This window comes from Polyodon spathula, chromosome 21 (genome assembly GCF_017654505.1).
Source record: "Polyodon spathula isolate WHYD16114869_AA chromosome 21, ASM1765450v1, whole genome shotgun sequence".
NCBI classification, from domain to species: domain Eukaryota; kingdom Metazoa; phylum Chordata; class Actinopteri; order Acipenseriformes; family Polyodontidae; genus Polyodon; species Polyodon spathula.
Window position 1 is genome coordinate 3540156 of NC_054554.1, and position 18923 is coordinate 3559078.

General features: G+C 36.4%; 3 protein-coding genes across 4 annotated transcripts in view; 1 reads left to right on the forward strand and 2 right to left on the reverse strand.

Moving 5' to 3' along the window:
• Positions 1–1254: 1254 nt before the first annotated feature.
• Positions 1255–10624, reverse strand: LOC121296156 (adhesion G-protein coupled receptor G2-like). 2 transcript variants are annotated; one of them, XM_041221411.1, is made up of 13 exons: positions 10431–10624; positions 8130–8246; positions 6818–6890; positions 6400–6541; positions 5726–5848; positions 5227–5343; positions 4696–4732; positions 4365–4465; positions 3984–4105; positions 3435–3697; positions 3092–3179; positions 2682–2962; positions 1255–1780 (listed from the first exon to the last, which is right to left on the reverse strand). In XM_041221411.1, exons 1-13 carry the CDS (start codon positions 10543–10545, stop codon positions 1701–1703), a joined length of 1659 nt encoding a protein of 552 aa, XP_041077345.1. In that variant the 5' UTR covers positions 10546–10624; the 3' UTR covers positions 1255–1700. The 2 variants fall into 2 exon arrangements, with proteins under 2 accessions (XP_041077345.1, XP_041077346.1); XM_041221412.1 differs by lacking the exon at positions 10431–10624 and having other exon boundaries at positions 8130–8609.
• Positions 10625–13279: 2655 nt separating this feature from the next.
• Positions 13280–14857, reverse strand: LOC121296542 (avidin-like). The gene is made up of 4 exons (XM_041222221.1): positions 14632–14857; positions 14082–14286; positions 13849–13969; positions 13280–13511 (listed from the first exon to the last, which is right to left on the reverse strand). The coding sequence occupies exons 1-4, from the start codon at positions 14704–14706 to the stop codon at positions 13469–13471; spliced, it is 444 nt and encodes a 147-aa protein (XP_041078155.1). The 5' UTR covers positions 14707–14857; the 3' UTR covers positions 13280–13468.
• A 1951-nt stretch (positions 14858–16808) lies between these two features.
• The window catches only part of LOC121296297 (protein VAC14 homolog), a 30008-nt gene continuing 27893 nt past the window's right edge, over positions 16809–18923 (forward strand). The window contains exon 1 of the mRNA XM_041221680.1: positions 16809–17720. Within this exon, the coding sequence (XP_041077614.1) occupies positions 17617–17720 (104 nt within the window). The 5' untranslated portion in view covers positions 16809–17616. The remainder of the gene's footprint in view (positions 17721–18923) is intronic.

An 18923-nucleotide genomic window follows, 5' to 3' on the forward strand; every position in this document is an offset into this window, starting at 1 on the left:
AGGACTTAACCTGATAGCTCACACCCAGTTCTTGTTACCTCCATGTAAAATACCTCAAACTCACTGTAGATGACCACAGGCCGGATTTGCTCATGTATTATACCATAGAGAGTCAGATATATTCGTGTTACAGGTACCTGCTATGGACATTTTATTTAGATCATTGAAGAGCATGTCACCATAGAACCCACCCTTGCATGAAATTATGCTCTGAATTGCCATGTGTCTTGTATTGTTTGTGGTACAACGTTTTGCAGTTTTACAATAAAAATTTAAATAAATGAAAAAAAATGAACTTTTGCCGTTGTCTACATTAAATGTCGTCACCAATTGTGACCTGGAGCTGTATACCAAGGTCTTTATACCGGCAGTAATGTACTGCATGGTCTAATTCCACTAATGGCCTTCAAGGTCCATTTTTGCTGCAATAAATGTTTGCACTTCTTTTTCTTTTAATGTACGGCACATGTATGAATAAAGTATTTCACGGCACATTAATTCTGCGGAATTTTAATAAACGCAAAATTAGCAAACATTTCTTGCTTTACAGTATCTGTTTTTTCCCTCCTGAGAAAGCTCATTAAGAGACTCATATGAACACTTTTGCATACTGTAACACAAACCGTGTACGCTGCATTGGGTCCTATGAATGATTCACTCAGACTTTATTTACAGGCCCTTTGTAAAAGCTCTTTTGGGTTCATGAAGACAGCTTGTTCTTCACTAAACATTTCTTGACTGTTAAAGCGAATTGTCTGTTTATTATCCCCTCCTGTAGGTGCATGTCTGGGGGTGTTGGAGGTGCCTGTATGTACTTCTAGAAATATTTAAAACTATTTAGAACTATCTGAAACTATTTGAAACTATTTAGAACTATTTAGAACTATTTAAAACTATTTAGAACTATTTGAAACTTGGTTTGTCCTTTAAGCACAATTCTTTGCAAATCTGGGGAATTAATCTGGACACGATGTGTCCACTGCACTGCATACCTTAGACAGCTTTTGCGTTTTTTTAGTACCATTTGTATTACTTATAAGTGCACAAAGGAAGTGTAGGATATTACCACATCATTGTATGTTTGTTACAAAGGTCATTTGTTCTGCAGATGAAGATTATGAAACATGCATACATTTGTATTTATTATTTTATTGTACACACAATAAAGAGAATGCATTCTTACAGCTTTATATGAATTGACACTTTCAATTACAGTATATTAAATTTATATGATATAGAATATGTGTTATTGATTCCAAAATAATTATGTATGAATACCAAAAGAAACTCATCAAAATGTTTTTCAGTACTACGTGCTGTATTTACAGATCATGCACAATAGTTTTTTTTAATTAACATATTACCAGGATATTGACCCGCCCACCCAGCCGCAGTAAAAATAAGAGCATTTCAAATGAATTAAATTACTTCCAACATTTATGATACCAAGAAAATGTAGCATCTGCTCATTTAGTCTAATAAAACAACAGCTTGAAGCCACAGAGCTTCACCTCCTGAAATATTATACAAGTTCAAATATCATGTCCTACAATCTACATTTATTTTATGTGTTAGCTTCACTGCTAACTGCATTAAAAAACAAAATTAATCAAAACTTAAAAATAACAAAGATGCTTTATTTCCGCTTTCATTTGAGCAGGAGCTGCGAAGAGAGACCATGGCTCCCTATTCTTGGTGATTCAGTCAGTGCTAGTGCTAATCTTTGCTTCAGAAGAGCGAGCCTTGCTCAGTGCATAGTATCTCAGAAACACAAAGAAACCTGAATAAAAACATGGGGAGATTTGTTAATATATTGGCAGGGGCTGAGGTTGGTATCTGGTGTGCTATAACTAAAGGTTAGAATATCTGATAGCATGTTAGAATATATGTAATTACACTGTAATAGCATGATAGATACTGATTGTTACTACTGTGTAATTATATGGCGATGTGAACAATATTTTATTACCTTATGCAATTACTTGGTAACAGGGTGGCACAGGCCATTTCCACGTATTTAGAAATTTAGTTACCATGCAAAAGCCGAAACCTTGGGAGCTACCCAGTTATTTCCTTTTTTCTGAGTTTATCACATGGTAATGTATGCCCTGTTATCTATAGTGCTACCAAATCTTTTTGGAGTAGCACCACCAGAACTGGGAGGGAACGTTGCAGATTGGGTTTTTAGAGGCTCTGAACCCAGCCTGCATGCTGGTGGTTCATTTCAGAACAGAGGGAGACTGGCGCTGCAGATTAGGGTTTTTTTTAGAGGCTCTGAACCCAGCCTGCATGCTAGTGGTTCATTTCAGTCCTGTTCTGTAGTTAACCACCTAGTCTGCATACAGTGAGTCACAAAGCTTTCACTCAGTCTGTTTTGAGAAGTTAAAGGAAGATTTAACATTACAGCAGTCCAAAAAAGAGTTAAATTATTATTAATTTAAAGTATTATTTAGATCATCGTGACATTCTTTAAACACTAATTTGAGGTAAAGGTTTTGTGACTTGGACCCCCAGATTCATAACACAAACAATAAAAATATGAAGTGTATGTCAGTCTGAAACTGCATACTAGATAATATATATCTATATAATAGATAAAAGGCATGCTTATCCTCTAGTGCTGTATTGTCTCCAGTGTAAGGCCCGCATTTTGTGCATACTGTATATGTCACCCTTCTTACCGTGCAAGGAATTCAGGATAGTAAACGTATAAAGCGCCGGCTCTTCGAGGGCCCCGAAGTTGAAGAATATGATCCCCCACGTTAATCCCAACAGACAACAGAGCCCCAACAGCGTGCAGACATTCCTTCTGGTGCTCCCCTTTTCTAAGTGGCTGGAGCCGGACTTTCCAAGCTGGACTATCTTCAGTGTCACCACTGAGAAAATCACCATGCTCCACAGAAACACCAGTGCATAGCAGGCGATGGTAACATAACGGACAGCAGGATCTGTCAGCCAGCACCTGGTAAGATTGAAAACACAGAAGGAGCTTTTTTTTATTTTATTTTTTTATTTTTAAAGATTGCCATTCTTCTCTCTGTCACAGCTGACAATACTACGCAGGTGAAGTAAACATTGCTCCATAACTTACATTGAAACAGACCCCTTTTCCGTGTATATTGTATAATTCCCATACTTCTTCAAACTTGAACACACAATGACAGCTATAGCTGGGATTCCTGGAAAAGAACAAGACATTACATTGGAATGATACATTGTAAGACAGGGCAGTACACGTCCAATGTTATGAAATAATATTAGAAAGCTGGCCAATAATCAAAGTCTTCTACCATTATTATTACTGTATAGTAGTTGTGTTTGGTACAGCAGTTATATCAACATGCTCGTAAACCATAAAAGCTCCCTTTCCAGCTATCAAATGAACCGCAAGGGCTACTTCTCCACCCTATACTGATCCTCCAATGGAGCCTCACCCCAGCCAACAAGGCTCAGCTTCTTCCGGTAATGCTTTATATAGGTGTTGAAGACCTTGATCATCAGCAGGTACAGGTGGAAAGCTTCGATTCCAAACCAGGTGAAGGTGCAGAGCAGGGAGTAGTGCATGAGGGCGGCAATTAACTGACAGAGCCCATGAATATTATAGGATGTCAGCCACTCGTTCAGGAGGAAGGCGAGGTTTAGCAGGAACAGCGCTGAGCACAGGCTCTGATGGATTGTGGTGGAGTGATCGGATTTCCTGGAAAAAAGAAGGGGAACGTCAGTAAGGCTGTTTACCATTGAGGCTTGTCACCTGCTAATATACCATTTACACCCAGTTAGAATATCATTATCAGTGAATTCAGGTAATAAAGTACTTCCTACCTTCTATTATGAACTCTGGTTGCATTGTGCCCTCTAATCTATAGTAGTGTAATTTGGCTTAATGACATTCACGGCTATTTAAGATTTCACACACAAAAAAGAAACTGAAGTTAAAGTGATAAAAAGAAGATAAAAAAGAATTGAAATGTCCCTGTTAATACCTTAACATTATGTACATGAACAGGGTGACTCCCAAAGAAAAGAGTGAAACCCCGCAGCCAATGTAGGTGATGTACGTCAATGCTTTCAAGGAGATATTGCTCAGGGTGATGTTATTAGGGCTCTGTGGGAATATACAGTTAGACCAGGCTGAAATAATAAACAATATATACAGAACATACAGTACCAATCTCCTCTGTGGGTGTGTCAGGACATCAACTTGTTTTCCTGTTAGTAACACATATTATCAGAATAGCAAGATAGCCTCCCACTGTGTCTTCAGAAATACTGTGGCCCATAATACAGTTCTGATGCACTTTAACCTAACTTTCAGTTACCTAAAAAACAAAGCTAACAGCATGAACTCTCAGTACAAGCTTTACCATTAACACAGCAAAGAATGTCAGGTGATTGCAGCTACACACTGTTTGGTTTGTTCCACAAACAGTCTGGCAGCCAGATTCATTCCAGATTGCATTACTTCCTGTAAAAATAAAAATAAGAACACATGGTGAACCAAAAACCCTTTTTATTAACATGTTTGGTGCTGAGATGCAAAAAGGTTCTGAAACTCACTAACAGCAGATGTGTCCATGCAAACCTCCTCCCACGCCTAGTTTACATATGTATCGTTTAGCAGTTTGAAGAGAGCATCCTAATTCTTTTCATGTTACTGTTATGTCATCAATCTAAATATTGAAGGCTTGGATTTACCATTTGAGATCACGTCCCAGAATACGCATTTTCGGTCCTGAAACAAGATTGATGACATCCCATTACATTCATTGACTAAAGGGGCTTCGTCAACATTTACAATACAGTGTATAAAACTCCTGTTTTCTTACTGCAGTCATAATGACTTACACGCTCAGTTTTATTCACAAATCTGTCACTTTATTGTTTAAAGATTTTTGGGGGGCGGATTAAATGTCTCATCATGAAAAATGAAACCCACTGGAACATACATGAAGGAATATCAAACATTAAGTGATTCATCAAAATAATTATTTAAATAATGTAGGTTAATATATTCTACTCTCTCTCTCTCTCCTCTCTCTCTCTCTCATATATATATATCACAGATATATATATATAATATATGATATATATATATATATATATATATATATATATATATATATATATATATATATATATATATATATATGGCGTATATGAGATATATATCGCCTTTACCTTCCACCTAACTACCACGAATGACCAAGCAGTTTGGAGAGGCCTTACCTCCAAAGTGTATTCATGATAAAAGGTTATTGTTATGTTGTCAGTGAGATCAGAGATTGGAGTCCCCAGTTCGATTGCAATCACCTCATCTAACAGGAGTGAACTGTTCTGCGCATCCTGAAAGATAAGATGTCAGGCACAGTTTATTTGGTAAGATATACATTGACTCCATACAATATTCTCCCTGGATCTGAATTGTTGTTTGACACACTTAGTACATGGACAAGTCAAAGTTGGTTTAAATAGTCGATAACCAATATGAGCTGTCACCTTCTCTAAACCACTATTCCATTCCTTTTAGTGCCAGTTTAATTCAGAAAACAATTGTGCTAAAAAGATTTGAAGTAAAAACTGAAATGCTTTGACGATGTGGCCCATTATTTATAATGGAACAACCGCTGGAACAAGGTTAAAGAACAAGACTTTATACTTAACAAGACTAACACAGCATTTTTAATAAGTAGTTGGTTTAATTAATTAGTAGTTTTCTTTTTCTTACCGGAAATATGCTTTTGTTAAACATAATGATACCAACTTGCATGGATTCATTTCTTCCAATAGCCTTCTGTAAAGCTTCATTGGAAATTGTGACTTTTATAGTATCTGTATCTTTGTTTGTGTCCTGAAACAGAAAACCATACAAGGCTAGATTCTAAAACAAACAAGAAGCAATTAAAACTACTGTACTTGCAAGCCTCCAAATTGAATGTCTGAATTGTTTATTTCTGGTTTAGTAACTTTGTTGTGTGCGTTTTTCCTTTCTGAAACAAAACGACTGTGCTAATGGTGACATTGGAGTAAATAGCTTTGAGAATCTAGCCCCATGAAAAGAAACAGAAGCTTCAATTTGCCGGATTTGTGGCTGGAATAGTGAAAATGATGTCAGGGAAGGCTAACTGAAGCAGTAAATCCCCAGACACCTTCAACCACAATTATTTCTACAACAGTGTTACTTGCTTCCATCTTCATCTACAAGCATTTTAGGTCTGGTGCATTTTAATACATTTAATCGGAACATTAGAATTGAATCATAGAAACACTTATCCATAAGTTCCATGTCCTTTTACTTTTGTCAAATTTGTATGTATTAATTTTGTTTATTATCTGAGATGTTAACCTTCTGTAATAGATACTTACATATGCAGGTAGGTAGGATAGATATTAGATACTTACTCCTAAAGATGGTAATGCAAGTTGGATGTCTGTAAAGCTATGTTTGTTGTATTTTATCACAAGTCCCTTCATGCCTTCAGAAGTAATCTCCTTTATTGGCCCAGTAAACTCTTTGGTATCCTTAACTATGTTTTTAACACATCTAAGAGAAAAAAAAATAATAATATTGGATTTTATGTGAAAAGTCTTCAGTTACAAAAACTGCAGTAGAATCTGCTTTGGTCCCACAAATTACTTTTAGATTGTGTCACATAAGCACTTATGCATTTATTTATTTATTTATTATGTATGTTATTTTAAAGTTAACTCAAGCACAAACAAATATTAACAAACCATTTTTTTTCCAGGAAGCCTCAAACCTAAATAAGTAGCTGAGCAAGTGTGGTATATAAAACAGTTAAATACAAATGATACTCACTGTAATATAGATGAGTAGGCTTTACAATGCCCCACGTCACTTCCTTTGCATTTGTTGATTAATGTTTGAGCATCTGCACAAAAATTGAGGTTTGAACAGCACCAACTAAAAACATTGAACAATTACAGAGACTCAGCTTTCTACAATTTAAACTGCATAATTAAATACGTAATTAAGGAAGACAAATCTCAGTCCATGAGTAATAGCTTGTATCTATCAAGCTTTGGTTAACGTAGCCTGTGCCTCTTTGCACTGATGGTGTCGAAGAACTTTCACCATAATCAAACATGAATTACATCTGCTGTAATGGTATTCACTAGTGGCTCTTTCAGTCCATTGCAAACCAGGACCCTGTTCCAAGCAGATCCTTAATTACTTCACTGGACACCTAGGTTCAATTAAACACTGAAATATCTGCTTGGAAAAGGGCTCTGAATGGAATGGATCGAGGACCACTGATCTGCTGTATCTATGGAATAGAACCTAATGTAAAAGATGCAAGAAAAGGTTCAAGTAACTGTAGCGAACAAAATAATTCCATAAATCTTTCTCCATTATTCAATGCCATTAGCGGCAGCGAAATGGAATGTGCAGTTTTTAAAGAGATATGTGTTATAGCAAACCTGTACGTTCATTTTAAACCAGGTAGTACACTAGCAAAAGCATGGCAAAAGTGCAACAATAGACTGCAAAAATACTGCAAAAAACTTTTATAAAATAAATATAATTATACAAATATATACCTTTAAGGATTTTACTAAGTGTTTCTTTTGAAATAGTATCACACTGTAACTCGACTGGGTCAAAAAAAACGAAAAAGTTAATACCAGTGATAGCTGACTTCCAATGAAAAAATAATTGTATACACTTAGAAACAATTTGACATTCTACTTTATTAAGCACTGGATATAAAGCTGAGCACCCAGAAAACTTCACTGACAGCGTGTAAATACAAAATGCTGGTGGCAGTGGATTGACACCATTGCCTCATGTCCTGCGTTTACCCACAGTGCCAGTTTACCTAACAGCGATGTTCATCTAAGGTTGTAGTTTAGACTGCTATAAAAGGTATTGTAAAGGCTCATGGCACAGACCTGCAAACAACAAACCAACATGTGTAAGTAGCTCTCAGTGTACACTTAGCCTGTCATCCAACCAGAATTATTGGCAATGCAAGATGAAAAGTTTATATACTGTATAGTTATTGTAATAAAGTGTATTTTAATAGTATTAAACATGGCTTCTTAAACTTAAGTGTGACTGTGACTGCTTTGGAGCTGTAACTGAATGGCCTGTTGAATTTATAACTTACCTGGGGAAGCGCAGAAGGCACTCAGGGACGTCAGTAAAAGAACACAGCCCCACAGCCCTGCAGAAACCACACAGGAATTCCAAGTGGGCCAGACCATCCTGGAGCTAAATTTGAAGACTGCAAAAAAATAGCTGAAAATTTCATTGCTTGTACATATACCATATAAGCTGTCATTTGAGCACCAAATCTGTGATAAACCTCAGTAAAAAAAATAAAAATAAAAAAAAAACTAAAACCAAAACAAAACCTCTTTATTTATTCAATTAAATATATTATAATGTGCAATTACTAATCTTCACACAGATATATAACGTTTTTCAATGTAATGTTTTAAACAGTGGCTAGCCACATACTATTAAAAGTTGTCAATACATGTTAAGTACTGCAGATTTCTTTTTAATATGGATTCAAATAATTTGTTAATGGCATATAACGTACTTTACCTGTATCTTTCGCATCATAAACTCAGCCATTTATCCGTAAAAAATGTACTATGTTGAAGTGTATAAATACATGTTTATGTTTCTAATATATATATATATATATATATATATATATATATATATATATATATATAATATATATATATATTATATATATATGATTTTTGTACAGTTTAATTACAAAGGAGCGGAAGCCTGTTTGTCTTTTTGACTATTCTCTTAGAAAACTGGAAGCTTTTCCTTGAAAATCCATAATAATGTAATGTTTTACCTTTACTGTGTTTCCTAATCTTGTTATCTCCAGTATTAACTTCCCTTTAAAGGTGAAGTAGAATAATTGATTTTAACATTAGCAACTACATATAACTGAATTGTGACGACTGTATTGCTACTGATGCTGTTTAAGTGTTTCAGCTAGTTTAGTAACAGTTCAAATCCTGTTTGAGGCTTGAGTTACAGCGTTTAACTTATTGTAATATTAGGTGAATGAATTTATGACTTTTGTTTTTTAAATAATATCAGCGCCATATTTTCTAAATTAGTTTAAAGCAGGAAATGTCAGCATTAAGACAGAGAACCACATCTGAATTCCAATCATTTTCATGTACAGAATTAGCAAACATCACAATCATTCTTAACACTATTTTTAAAATCATGAGTCTTGAGGATTTCAATATCTTCCCAGTCCTACTTTATACTTATAATAGCACTTTCAAACTTTGATTTGTTAGTTTAATGATGTTTGTTTGGAGTGTCCGCCTGTGTTAAAGTATGTGTTAGATTTGCCACATCTATCCATTACTTTATTTTGTATTCAGAAATTTATCAAACAAAGCTAGATCGTCTTCCCTGATAAATCTACTGTTTTATCTTGAGCCTGTCAAGTCAATTATCAAGTCAAAGAAGTGACACAAACTACAAGTATTCTGTATGACTCTGTTTAATCTGCTATATATTTAATGTCTCTTACTGACTTTTCATGTCTTTCTAGCTGATCTCTATGAGGAGAAACGCCAGTGAAATTTGAAAAAAAAAAAGCTGTGTTTATGAAAGTTCTACTTAATTAAAATATCCCAGTTGAGGGTGAGATTTTCTGACATCTACACTGTAAACACAATGTTTGAAAATAATTAAACATGTCATATGCAACAGATAAAAAAAAAAGAATTAGTATTAATAGAATGTACACTGTAATGTTTATGGGAAACTATTCAAACAAATGTTAAGATTTGTTTCAAATCTGTTGCATGTTTTTTTATTTTTTTTATTTGGTTTTACAATATAATAAATGGGTATGGGTATTTCTCTCCTTTTAAAAAGTAGTCGATTAATAACTGAAATAAAACGGCATTGAATATGATACAGATATGCCAATAAAAGTCATTTAAGAAGAACCCGGTAAATAAACAGTATTATCCGATTATTGCCAAATACAGACCAGGGATGTATAATAAATACTTTGGTAAAGATGCAAAAATCAAGGTAGTTATCATGTTCTCCTGTAGAGTGTCACTGACGGACGGACAGATAGACAGACGGACTAAGACAGACAGACAGACGGACGGACAGACTCGCTCAGAACCCAAGGATCCCCATTTTTTAAAAATCGAACTAAAACAAAAGTATCAGACATAATTAGAGAACGTGTACAAAAGTCCAGGTTGGATTTTACCAAATTAAGAAAAAAAAGTATCCCATAACCCATAGAATGTGGCCCGTTATTCTTTGGGAAAAAACAGGTAGGTACAAGTATTTTGGTACTAACAATAAGTTATCAACCAACAGGCACAACCTCAGTTGAAACAAACATCTCCCTGATTTTTTAAAATAAATAACCACATTTAATGAATATACTTACAAATGCAAACTGGAACACACTGTGAACCTCTTTCTGTAAGAATTCCCCTTTTATGTGTGAACAGCTTTGCGTCTACAAAACAGTACACAATTACACTATTAATACAATGACACATTATACACTTTTTTACATTACAGAACCTACAGTATGTAAATGTATTTGTAGCCACAAAAAGAAGAAGTCAATTATCAAGGAAAAACCACAATAAAAACAAGGAAGCACAGGCGGAAGGCATTGTTAGCACAAACATGTTTGGTAACGCTCTGTATTGCGCGACATAAATTATCATTAAATAGATATGCAATTGCATAAATCAATGTTAAATTAATATTTAATAGATATGCACTTGATATTAAATTTACGTTCCAGCATTCCTTGTTACTTTCCATTAACATTTAAGTCAGATTAACTGTGTTTCAATTTAAAACATGTAAACAATGGGAAATTATTACATATTTTCAAGGGTCACAAAACATAATATAAATGGACGTGATATGCAATTACATTTTCAATCGACATTTCGTTAACATTTAGCAAGAAACCATGCATATCTATGAAATATTATTTTAATATTAATTTAGTATGCAATTGCATATCTATTTAATATTAATTTATGCCACGCAATATAAAACGTTACCTTTTTTTTTTTTTTTTTTTTTTTTTTATTTCAACGGAATCAACGTAAACGGTATACTATACTAGGAAAAGGTGCAGTTGGCCCGCCCTACAGTCTGTGCAGTCTCGTTTTGTACGTCGTGGTAGTTATGTACCTATTAATGGTTCTAATGTCTTGGTACTAAGTACCCACCGTGACCAAATAGTACCTCTTCCTAATTTGTATTTCTACCTTTTAAAGGAACTATAATAAAGGATCTGAAATGTACCACATAAAAAGGATACAAATTTGTCACTTACCTGTACCACTACGTGACAAAGCATTTGAACCATTATAAGTACAGCGACATGGCTCCAAATTTCACTAGGTTCTTTAAGCACAGGCATTTTAATTGGTTGTAAATACAAAGCACAGTGATAGCTGGTAAGTAAAAAAAAACGAACAAAGGTAAGAATAATTAAACTGGATGCATAAAAGTATATGTACAATGAATGGCAGTCAACTTTAAAACCTCTGCAAAATACATTCACTCAAGGACCAACAGGAATTTCACATTTTATTAATCATGTATGTAAACAATTACAATTTTTTTTTTTCATTACACTTCATAGTTATAGTAAATATGGGGACAAACATACTGGAAATTAAAATAAAAAGCACAAATTCCAGCTGTGTAGTCAAACTCCATTGCCTTTAAAAATAGGTGGTATCAAGCTGCAGCTTTCCTTACATTTCTTATTATATTTTATACTTTGAGCATTGTAAAGGTACAGAGGATATGTATTAACAATACATTTGTGTTAACCAAATGAATTGTAAAGTCGTGTTGCTGGACAGCGCATATTCGCAGTCTCAGTTGAAAACAAAAAAAATATTTTACAAAAAACAATGACCTAGGTCTGTTGAAGAAGCAGTACCAATAATAAGCAACAACCTGCTTAAAACCAGAATACATTTAACCAGAATAGCATTTAAACACATTTCGACAAGCAATTAAACGAAATTTGCAGAATGATAAAGGAATCAAAGGCATGGTTTGATCAAGATGGGCAAAACATCTCCATTCAGAAAGGAAGCAGGTGCAGTTTAGCCTAGTGGTGTCCCTATAGAAGCTGAAGACCACTGTACAGTCATATTTCCACTGTCTGATCCATAAAGTAAGGCTGATTTAGGCCAGTTTGGGTTGTCCTGCTGATTAGGAAAGTGGTCATTCAATATCCTGAAAAGATGCTTGAATTAGGCTATGGCAGCATATATATATATATATATATATATATATATATATATATATATATATATATATATATAATACGATATTTTCTATATATATAATATATATGTTGCGGATTAAGTATGTCACAGTGGTATTATATATTATATATATATATATGCAACAAGACATTCGCATGTACAACAGTGTTGTGTGATGCCCTGCTGTCACAGATTCTAGCCCCCATCAGTGAGGTGAGATGAGGTTAAACAGCAAATGCAGACCAGCCTGGCTCTTTTTCAATGCTAACTTTCCATACACCAGATACTCGGGTTTATGTTTTCGATGATATTTTTTTTAATTAACGTGGATTGATCTTGCTTGTTTAAAACGCCGGAATGAGGATCAGTGGCAGATAATACCCTGAAATGCTGCATCTTGATTGGCTGTGTAAGTGTTCAATGTTTTATTAGATTTAATGCTTGTTTTATGCCCAGTCTGACAGTAGTTTTGAAACTGCTGACTGCCTGTGCTTTAGCTTTGGTGCAATTCACATCTGTGAGCAGGTCAGTCTGTTTGTAAATGAGCAAGCCATGTAATAGTTCACTGCGCGTACTCCAGTCAGCTAACAGCTCTCAAGCGTGTGTTTTTAATATTTGTTTAACTCTGCACACATGCATGCTTCATTAAACTCTATTTATTAAAGAGAGTATTGGTTTTTCCCACATTATACCTGTAATTAAAGTATGTTTTTCTTCTTACTTTTTATTTTTTTTATTAAAACGAATGATAAAAATGAATTTAAACTAATTTCATGTTGGTGTTTTCACTGTTGTCTCACTCTCCCTCACAAATTCCTATAGTGCATTCAATACATTGCTCAGAGGAGATAAGTTTGAGGCAAACCTGGGCGGTGTCTTCAATATGTCAGTCAGGACAAACCCAAAAATCACTTCACAGGGGTAAGGACAGGGGGGGGTGGAATACAGTAAGTGATTAAAGAAAGACAAAATGTTTACAATACATGTTTAATGCATTTATTTAACCAGCATAGAACCCTTGAGATATGCATCTCATTTTCATGCTTTACATGTTATGAAGAATGGAAGAAAATCCAATGAAATGAGATCCACATTTAAATTTCACGATGAGAACAAAGATTACCAAGGAGGGGGAGAACAGATGATTTCAGCCCTTTTTGATAACGTTGCTTCATTTCTTTTCAGTCAGCCGACGAAACTGATTACTGCCAATGCTGTTTTACAGATTGAGAGAAAATAAACCGTGTTAACAAAAGCCATTCTTGTAAAATGAATGTCATGCTATTTGAAAATAGAATCTTTTTTTTTGCTAAAATCCTCTTCAGTCATAAAACTGGTAATACACCACCTCAACAGCCCATTCTAGACAGAAGTATCTGAATATATAGAATTCAGTTATTGTGTTAAAATAAAGCAAAGGCAAGTTGTTGTGGTGGAATAAATGCTTTGAATAGTGTAAAACTAGCAAGAAACAACTCAAAACCATTTAGAATTGAATACTGTTACAACTGCATACTTGTTTTGGGTAATTTGCCCTTGTCTTTGTATTACCTGGTTTTCTGCCAGTTATCTCCACTGGAATCTGCTTTTGATCTGAGCAGCCACATGGTTTCAAGATGTTCAACACCATTCTTGTCAACAAAGCACTGGCCAACAAAGTTTGTTATAGAATCTGCAAAAAAAAAAAAAAAAAAAGTGTAATGTGACAGAAAGACAAATGCCACATCATTATATTCATTAAAGTATTCTGGTATTCTGTGCAATGGACAAAAGTACTGCTTTACCTGAGAAAGTAAACTTCACAAGAAACCCAAATATCGGCTGATGAGAATCATCTTTAAAGCCAGAGAGGGGGGATTCCTTAATTTTCACTCCACTGTTTGCTGTCACTGCAGTGAAGAAGGAGCCAAAGATGTGTCCCTTATTGTCTGTCGTGGAGATAGTCATGTTGGATCCAAGTTCGTTTACCCAGCTTCCTGTTAAATCACACTGAAATAACACCAGTTATTTTCAGGACAGTTTTAGATTGTTATCCGTTTCAAAATGCATGGATTTCTATAATAGATTCGGGAGAGTCTGGAGGGCTTCAAATAAGGTACATACTGAGGCTACATAAGTATATTTTGAGTTACAAAATGTGTACAGGTTAATATAAGTTGATGTACATATAAATAGAACAATTTAGAAAACAATGTATCAAGAAAGCATGACAGTGAAAGTGTACTTGCATGAGACAAAAGTGCTTGAAGAAAGTTAAGCTGTATAATGTAAGCTTAGTGACATGCTGTTAGCAATTTAAGACTAAAAGTTTTAAAATATTTTAAAATCACTTACCTTCTGCGCATGGCATATGTAGAATGCCACTTGAAAAAGCAAAATAAGAGTAGAGAAAAGAATCATGTTTTTCATGAAAATAGAACTTTCGTTAGTCAGTTCTTCAGACTTCTAGAACGACTATTTATATCCTTCTCTTTGCAATGTGTTTGCTTACAAACAAGTCAAGAGCAGGGGTTTTACTGCTCGACCCTGGAGAAATGCCACCTATCCTATCTGAGAGACAGCGCTGTTGACTGTAGAGTGGGTTATTGGCATTGCAACCACAGCAACTCCTGCAAAGCAGGTGGTAGAAGGGACATCTGAGCCTCCCAAATGAGATGATGTCGCCTTGTTGCCAGGAGTGGCTGCTGCCAAACTCGTAGGTATGTAGAGGGTATGCAGGAGCAATTAGCATCAGTGGTCCCAAAAACCTGGCAAGATTCCTAACTTAGAACAAGTTGGTAGACAACATAAACTCGATCATTATTTCTATTTTGAGCTGTTGTTGCAGCAAACCTTCGACATAAATGGAGAGAGTGCTTCGGAGAAACCTGATGACTCCAGGGACTATCACCCCTGGTGCCATGACTGAACACATACGCGCCGGGGGGGGGGGGGGGGGGGGGCGGGGGGTGGGGGGGGGGGGGGGGGGGTGGGGGGGGGGGGGGGGGTGGGAAGGGGGGGGGGGGGGGGGAGGGGGGGGGTGGGGGGGGTGGGGGTGGGGGTTGGGGGGGGGGGGGGGGGGGGGGGGGGGGGGGGGGGGGGGGGGGGGGGGGGGGGTGGGGGGGGGGTGGGGGGTGGGGGGGGGGGGAGGTGCGCTGCTGCAAAACAGGTATGGATTTAGCAGGGCAATGCACAGTGTCCCATCAAACTTCTAGTAGGTTCCTAACTTATGAACAGATGTTTTGAAACCAGGTCCTCAGAGCATTACAGTCTATTTGACCTGTCGAAGAACACCATATTATGCTCTACAAAACCTCTGCTTCCCTTCGACTTTAAAGACTAAATTTAGACTGGGCAATATGAGCCCATGTATGCAATTCGAAGAGTGAAAGGAAACTGTTAGGACCAGTAATGTGCACCAATCTGGAAACCAAACTAACTGCTGGTTGACGGAACTCAGTTATATGCTTTTTGGAACTTCTCCCCTTGGATGGGCAGCGCTCTAGGGCCACCTCGGGTGATAACCAGACGACTTGTCTTGATGGGGGGGAGGGGGGGGGGGGGGTGGGGGCTGGCAACAAGGGTGCTGACGGCTTCGACACGACGGTAAATGTATCTGAACGTAGGTCTCTTAGCTGTTTTGGGAAAACGTGGACTGTTGATATTGACAAACGCAATCGGAATACCATCCAGAGACATTTTTAAAATATATAACACTCTCAGCCCTTTGTCCAGGAGAAATGTCATCGTAGGCAGGTCTAGTGGTAAAGCGTGTTTTGCCACTAGAACCTGAGACATCTCTGATTGGGAAGAAAACATATATGCATCTGATATTATGCTTTTCTACTTTCTAAGTTTAAATTTAGACTGGGAATATGGAGCCAATGTATGCCTTTCTAATATATAAAAGAATATAATAGGAAGTAATGTGCAGATCTCTCCAAAGTACACTGCTGTTTGCACAGAACTCTTGCATGTGTCTGGAAGTCTTTAGGAAGGCAGCCATAGGCCACCTGCAGGAAACAAGCGGAGATGATAGACAGGATCGACAAATGCGTTTGTCGAGAACGATGAACTGGTTTCGACTTATGTGAAGTTATGTATGAATTGGCTAAATCAGATGGTAAAAAAATTGTTGTTTTCGAATTTATATCATTTAATTTCATTTTTTTTTTTTTTTAATGCAGAGCTGTTTTACGGTTATTAATGTGTTGTTATTAGGCATGTAGTATTAATATTATTCATCATTTTCATTGTTAATGTCGGTATTAAACACAGTCAGATATGAGGTTCAGTCCAAACACAGCGCCGAACTCAGTGAGGTACAGCAGGGGACAGTAATCTCCCACAGGGCCATTTCATCTACCATCACCTCAGAAACACACACAAGCAAATTATTATTATTATTCTCCATTTTTAAATGTCGCTCTGCGCTCTCGTGTAGCTCAGTGTGCTTTCTGAGCTGCTCACTTAACGCGCCCAACGTGTACGCCTTTATTTTTCAATTGTCACATGACAGGGGTGTAACTCCTACAGAGATGACGTTTTTAAAGCTGCGCGGAAGGCCTCCCGCACTACACTCTTGCAATGATCAGCAGTGTACAATCATTTTAGTTACAGGGCTGTCAATACAAGCACCCCTTACTCTCCTACCAAGTTTGGGTCTCTCTCTGCACCTCAGTCGGGCTGTTCGAAGCAGACACCGGACACCGTGGACAGAAACGAAACCGGGTAGAAGGAAGGACATGCAACACCTGGGTTACATGCACTCCCTTCACGTTTTGCGTCTCTAATCTATTGCCCTTATTTATCAGCATTGTTAATATAGCTACAGTATGTGAATCAATGCAAACAAATCGTAGTAAAATATCGCTATTAAGTTTGCTTTTTTTCATGTAACTTATTTTTATTTTAATATCGGTACTAGTATAAGCCTATTTGTTTTCGCTACCGAAGAGAAGTAATACAGTCTGGACAATTTCAGAGCATCCATAGTATTTGCAGAAAATAGCGAGTAATTTATTATTGTTGTATCGAGACTATAAATAAATACAATTCTTTTGTTACGTGTCAGACGTCAACAGGACCAAGACCCTGTTAACAGAACGGCTTATTAGGAAAAAAACACATTACTGTCATTAGTTGCTTCTTCGTGAATCCTTGTGTGTAATTTCACAAGTAACTTGGGTAGTAAAAAAAAAAAACAAAAACGGAAATCAATTTCAGCAATTTGACTGAATTATCGAAACCAAGCAGCGAGACCCCACAAAAAGAAGAAAGCGCGGTAGCGGAAGAAACATTGTTGTGGGTTTCGTTTTTTTGGGGGGTTGATGTGTGAAGATGAACACGGAAAAGGATTTCTCCCCTTTGACCCCCAGCATTGTGCGGGCCCTCAATGACAAACTGTACGAGAAGAGGAAGGTGGCAGCCCTCGAGATTGAAAAGTAAGAGGGGGTTCTAAACCTTGCATCACTAGAGAGTGACCCCTTTTAAGTTATTAAAATAATTGATTAATGTGTGCCTCTCTTAATTACGCCAGTGTTGTCCTCTCAAACTGAAAGATGTGCCACACCTTATTTAACCCCATCCCATTATTATTATTATTATTATTATTATTATTATTATTATAGTGCTGGTCCCAATATCATGGCCTTTTATTTTTTATAGGCTTCATTTTTAACAAGGTAGTTTGATTTCTAGCACTATCCTGTTTGCGTCCCGTTTTTAGTATGAGCTAGATTTATGTTTGTCTTGGCTTTAATATGATACCGTTTGCCCCTTTGGCCATCTGTATTTACCTGTGTGTGTGCCTATAATGAGGGTGCAGTATGAAACCTAATCCAGAGTTTAAGTATATTAAATCAGTCACCAGCTGTACAAAAAAATACACTTTCTAAATGGCACAGAAGCATGTTCAAGGAATTATGAATGTGTACCTTGGCTATGCCATAGTAAGGTTATTGGTTGATTGAGAGATATATTTTATAGCATTGTTACAGAGATTACAATGAAGTAATTTTGTGTTTTGTTTTTTTTTAATCTTTTATAATATTTGTTTACAGTGCATTTATTACATTCAAGTTTTTGTGTTTTCCAAAATGATGATATAATAAGTTGTTCAAAACCTGGTAGAGTTTGTATGTTGCTGTTTCTAAATTAGTAGGATATTGGTACATTTCAATACTTTTAATATGCTAGGTACACCAGCCGAAAAAAAAAAAGAAAAAAAACTGGAAATATTAAAACGAATCGCCTAGCACAAGAAAGCCAGTTAGTCAGGAAAGTAAATTCTTTCACAGATGCTCTACCAAAGGGGGAGTAGTGGGTGATGATGACTCATTAGTCATATGATGAGAGAGGAAATGCTGTCATGTGATACTAATAATGCCTGTTGCTGGAGTATTGGGCCAAACGGGTCATCCTGTAAACCAATAGAGCTGAAATTTCTATTGCAGTAATTCCCTAGCAATATTTAACCCTGTGACTATGGCAAGTATATTATCCAAGAAGAGTGACCTACTGTGGGATCTTGAATTTAGTTTCTTGGCTGCAAGATACTTTGGCATTTGAAATCCTTTTTTCACCGTGGTATACAGTACTGTACCAGTAAAAGCCAGCTTATGGAAGTTGTGGTATTCCAATATTCT

What these genes read in the sequence shown, in the direction of transcription:
- LOC121296542 (XM_041222221.1), bottom strand. Translation starts at nt 14,706, where the DNA reads ATGAAAAACATGATTCTTTTCTCTACTCTTATTTTGCTTTTTCAAGTG. An exon ending in ACATATGCCATGCGCAGAAG is followed by an intron (nt 14,287 to 14,631) that starts GTAAGTGATTTT and finishes GTGTTATTTCAG; the next exon opens with TGTGATTTAACAGGAAGCTG. An exon ending in GATAACTGGCAGAAAACCAG is followed by an intron (nt 13,512 to 13,848) that starts GTAATACAAAGA and finishes TCTGTAAAACAG; the next exon opens with CATTGGCAGTAATCAGTTTC.
- LOC121296156 (XM_041221411.1), bottom strand. Translation starts at nt 10,545, where the DNA reads ATGTGTCATTGTATTAATAGTGTAATTGTGTACTGTTTTGTAGACGCA. An exon ending in ATCATGAATACACTTTGGAG is followed by an intron (nt 4,733 to 5,226) that starts GTAAGGCCTCTC and finishes ATCTTGTTTCAG; the next exon opens with GACCGAAAATGCGTATTCTG. An exon ending in TATCCTGAATTCCTTGCACG is followed by an intron (nt 1,781 to 2,681) that starts GTAAGAAGGGTG and finishes GTTTTTATTCAG; the next exon opens with GTTTCTTTGTGTTTCTGAGA.